Source organism: Monoraphidium neglectum, assembly GCF_000611645.1.
Source record: "Monoraphidium neglectum strain SAG 48.87 unplaced genomic scaffold scaffold03128, whole genome shotgun sequence".
NCBI lineage: Eukaryota > Viridiplantae > Chlorophyta > Chlorophyceae > Sphaeropleales > Selenastraceae > Monoraphidium > Monoraphidium neglectum.
The window spans coordinates 1,576-5,939 of NW_014010500.1; the positions used below are offsets into that span (position 1 = coordinate 1,576).

Below are 4,364 nucleotides of genomic sequence, written 5' to 3' on the forward strand. Positions count from 1 at the left end.
GGGGGGGGGGGGTGTTTGGGGGATGCATGCAGTACGCTTGTGCGGACGTGCGACAAGGGAGCGGATTGTGTCCTGAGGTACGGCCTTGCGAGGGCGCGAGGAGGTGAGCTGGGGTCCGATTCTGGCCATCCAGCCTTCAGTCACCAGCTGCCCGGCCACCATCTGTCGTCGCGGTGCACGCCCCACCCCTCACCCCCACCCCCACCCCGCCCCCCTCCTCCCAGGCCACGGGCCACCACACCGGCACCGAGCTGCGCCTGCCGGGGCTGGAGCCGCTGCCGCCCAGCGGCAAGCACTTCTGCCTGGCTGAGGAGGTGAGCGGCCGCCCCCGACTCGACCCGCGCCTGCACACCCACGCCCCACCGTCCCTGTGGCCTCGCCTCAAGCCGACGATTGAGCGTGCGCGCGTTGGCGCAGGCCTTGCGGCCTTCGGTCGCCGTGCGCACTGGCGACGCACACCCGCCTCGCCCGCGCTTTGTCTGCGGCCCCATTCGTCATCCCGGTGGGCGCTCGGCTCCTGGCCGCTGCCCCGCCTTGACCAGAACACGGTTCTCATGCTGTTTGCCCCGTCAGGTCCAGAAGATTAAGGTAGACTCCCAGGGCAGGGTCAAGGAGATCCTGGTGGGTGCGGGTGTTTTTCTTTCTGGGGGGGGGGATGCGATGGGTAGGCCGGCGGGGCTGCGTGAGCGGCAGCACTGGCCCACACACAGATGGGTTGCGGAGGCTGGACGGAGGCGGAACACTGCGCGCCGATGCTCGTTGCGCGCCTTCGTCGGGGGTCTTGCGTCGCGGGGTTCTTGCACGGTGGGGATGCGCGATGCACTTTTGTACTGCTCGCAGACAGCGGGCGGCGTCTCGGTGGTGCGCGGCGTGCCCGCAACCGCCCCCTTGCCTGACCCTCTGAGCTAAACCCTGAACCCTCAACCCCGCCACACCTGCCGCCAGGTGCTGCCAAACAAGGGCGCCGGGCCGCGCGCCATGTACGCCGCCCTGGGCGGGAAGCTGCCGGACCCCCCGCAAGCTGCACCCCCCGCAGACATCCCCCCAGTGCCCTGAGACCTTTGGAGCGCTGCGCTGCTCTCTGCCCCGCACCCTCTGCCCATCGTTCGTTCATCCGCGCGGCGTGGGAGCGGCCCGTCGGCTAGTCGTTGCTCGCGTAAGCGACACACTTGTGCATTTGCGGCTTAGTTTCCAGCCCGTGGGGGCTCCTGCAGCAGCGCTGGCTGTGGTGCTGAGAGCATCCGGTGTTTTTCGCCCCAGCATGGCTCTGCCTTTGCGGTTTTCTCGACCGACATGGCCCCAGGCCGCCCTGACAGGGCGGCCTTAGCAGAGCTGGTGCAAAGGTACTGGCAGTGTGTGGTGTCCAAATCCTGTTGCAGGCCGAGTGTGCGGCGCAAGCTGAGTGAAGGTGGGCGTGCGAGAAGGGCCAGGCTGCCATGAACTCAACATCAATGAGGGGCTGCTCTGGCCTTGAGGGCAGCAAACGCGGGGCAGTGCCAAAATGCTGGTGCATTGCCCCTGTACACGGCACCATTCACCATTCCAATTAGCCCACGGGTGCGTGGCTTCCATCTGCTTGGACCTTGCCCAGGGCAGGCGCCTGGCAAGGCTGGTTACACTTTGCACTCCCATGATCTCACATTGCCAATGCGCGCGGTTGAAACACCACCAGGTGCAACCAAACTTGCTCCCGCTGCTTTGCGCTGACGGTGTCCACTTTTGTGTGGTGTTGCACTCGCCTGTTGTTGCCTGATTGCCCAGTTGTACCGTCACGTTACAGTCGCCAAACCTACAAAACCAAGTAACTGAGGAACCCAGTCAGTGAAGGGATTCAGCTGGAAATGGGACTCAGCAGTACGGAACCCAGCGGCAGCAGGCGGGACGATGACGTCAGTTGCACAGCTTGCTGACGACTCAATCGCGCACATGATGATGGGCGCCCGTGCGAGCAAAAAACATCAACAGGTCCTCAACCGCTTGCAGAGACTGTCGGGCAGCAGAGCAAGTGCGATCCTGCAACTCAATACTGCGTCGCTCTGCACTCTTGGGTCCCAAACCACAATGCAAGGCGACACCCAGCGCTTATCAGATGCAATGCCAAAACCCTGGGCATGCGTGGGCGGTGGAGCCTGCAATTGACAGCCGCGCCCTCTCCCCTGCTCCCTCAACCAGGACAACACGTACCGCAGCGCAACACTGCATTCCCCAGAAATCCCGCTCCATGCCAACCAGGATACCGCACCCGCCCCTGCTGCACCCTCCACTGAAGCGCACGCAAGAAGGGGTATGCACTGCAGCTCACGCCGGCGTGTAGGCATACCCCTCCAGCCCCCGCCGCGTCAGGCTGCTCGCGCAGTCCATGAGCCAGGTCAGCCCCACGATGGGGGCCCCCAGCGCGGCCGCGCTGGCCGCGGCCGCGGCCCCGGCGGCCGCGCCCCCGGTCGCTGCGAGTGCGTCGGGGTCTACCACTATGACCAGTCCGGCCTGCTGCTGTTGCGGCTGCTCGGCAGCTGCGTTAGAGCGCCGCTTGCCGACAGCAGCGTGCGGCAGGCGGGCGAGCAGCTTGGCGCCGGCGGCGCGCGCCAGGGCTGACACGCCGTCCTTCGCTGGGAAAGGGCCTGCGAGGAGAGGGCCCGGCGCAGTTTGCGAATGGGTGTGCAGAGGGGTGCGCGCAGAGACGCGAGGTCGAGAGCCTGGTGCTCATCAAAGCACTGAGGCGGTGGTGCATGGGACGGCGGGCGGCGACAGAGGTGAGCTCGCTCATCGCGGGCGAGCAGTGGCAGTTGCACGAGGCCGGATAACGTTGGCAGCGGTCCCTGTGGCAGCTGGTGCTGTGCACACCCATGGCCCAAGGACGACCCCACTTTTCAATGGCCCAAACCCAACGAACGGGTCAAAGTCAACAATCTCTTATCGCACCCACCTGCCAGATACATCTCCAGCCCCTCAAGCAGCCTGGCGCCTCCGCTGCTGCTGCCGCCGCCGCCGCCCTCCGCCGCTGCCGCCGCCATCTCCCTCCCCTCCCGCGGCCCGCCCTCAAACCCCGCCGTGTCCCCCGCCGCCTCGTGGTCGCCCTCAGGCGCCGGCGCCCCGGCGGCCAGGCTGGCCGCGGCCCAGGTCGAGCCGACCACCCAGGCGCCCGCCAGCAGGCCAGACAGGTACTTTATGGTGCGGCGCGCGCGGCCTTGTTCATTGAGGGCCGCCACCACGTGAGTCACCCCGGGCTCCCAGTGCTCCGCCAGCCGCGCGCCTGCAGGGGTAGAGGAAAGGTTCGCGCCCGGCTGCTTAGCTTCTTTGCTGTTTGGGCGAGCACGCAGCGCCTGTCTTGCTGCGCCTGCAGAATTGCAGCAGCGAACGTGTCTGAAAACAAGCCACAGGGATGTGAGCATACGGAGGCGTGCGTGTCATAGAGCGCGCCGCACCCGAGGCGTGCGCCAGGTTCCGCAGCAGGGCCTTCTCATCTTCCGACAGCCCAGAGCCAGTCAGCACCCAGTCGCGCCGCGGCGCACCCCACGCAGCGGGCGCCCCCGCGCCGTCGGGCGTCCTTGCGGCGGCGCCGCCGCCGCCGCCGCGGGTCGGCACTGCCGGTGGCGTCAACTGCTGCCGCGCTCGTTTGGCGGCGCCGGCGCCGCTGCCGCCGCCGCCGTTGGCGCCGCTGCTGCGGCCCGCCGCATCATTAGAGGCTGAGTCGGGGGTGGCGCGCTTGCGGGCCACCAACGGCGTGGCAGTCGCGGGCGTGCCTTTCCGCTGCTTCGTCCCCGTTTCCGGCCGGCTGCCGGGCCCGGCCGAAGCAGCTCCTGCCGCCGGCGCAGGCGCCGCCGCTGCGGCCTGCGCAAACGGCGTCTGCTGCGCCGCGTGGCGCGCGGCGCCCGCGGCCGAGCCGCCGCTGTCCGGCGTCGCCGGCGTCGCCTGCGCGGCCTTGCCTCTCCGCGCCTTGCCGCCCGCACCCGCTGCGGCGCCCGCGCCGCCGCTGCTTCGACCTCGACCGCGGGCGCGGCCGCTTCCGCCAGCCTGGCTGCTGCTGCCGGGGGCCGCAGCGCCGCCGGCGCTCCCAGGGCTCGGCTGCTGCGCCGCCGCAGCCGGCTGCTGCGACGCCACGGCCTGGGCCTCGGCCGCCTGTTGCTCGGCGGCCACCTCCGGGGCCGGCGCGTCCAGCCCGCGCTTGGTGCCGCACACACCACACTTCATGGCTGCGCTCGCGTTCTCAAACGTGCACGCGGCGCACGCCCACGGCAGCAGGCGGCTTGGGATGCGCCGGCTGCCGCCACCGCCGCTGCCATTGCCGCTGGCAGCTACACTGCCGCGGGGCGGCGGGGGCGGCGGCGGCAGCATCGCGCCCTTAGCCGCCCTGCGGCCCCTCCCAC

At 69.3% G+C, this 4,364-nt stretch overlaps 2 protein-coding genes across 2 annotated transcripts in view; one reads left to right on the top strand and one right to left on the bottom strand.

Moving 5' to 3' along the window:
* The window catches only part of MNEG_12220 (hypothetical protein), a gene marked incomplete at both ends in the record, with an annotated part of 2,378 nt that extends 1,322 nt beyond the window's left edge, over nucleotides 1-1,056 (top strand). The window contains 3 exons of the mRNA XM_014039307.1: nucleotides 225-314; nucleotides 574-621; nucleotides 946-1,056. Coding sequence (XP_013894761.1) covers nucleotides 225-314; nucleotides 574-621; nucleotides 946-1,056 — 249 coding nt within the window. The remainder of the gene's footprint in view (nucleotides 1-224; nucleotides 315-573; nucleotides 622-945) is intronic.
* A 1,242-nt stretch (nucleotides 1,057-2,298) lies between these two features.
* The window catches only part of MNEG_12221 (hypothetical protein), a gene marked incomplete at both ends in the record, with an annotated part of 3,971 nt that continues 1,905 nt past the window's right edge, over nucleotides 2,299-4,364 (bottom strand). Inside the window, 3 exons of the mRNA XM_014039308.1 lie at nucleotides 2,299-2,618; nucleotides 2,924-3,250; nucleotides 3,423-4,190. Of these exons, the coding sequence (XP_013894762.1) occupies nucleotides 2,299-2,618; nucleotides 2,924-3,250; nucleotides 3,423-4,190 (1,415 nt within the window). The remainder of the gene's footprint in view (nucleotides 2,619-2,923; nucleotides 3,251-3,422; nucleotides 4,191-4,364) is intronic.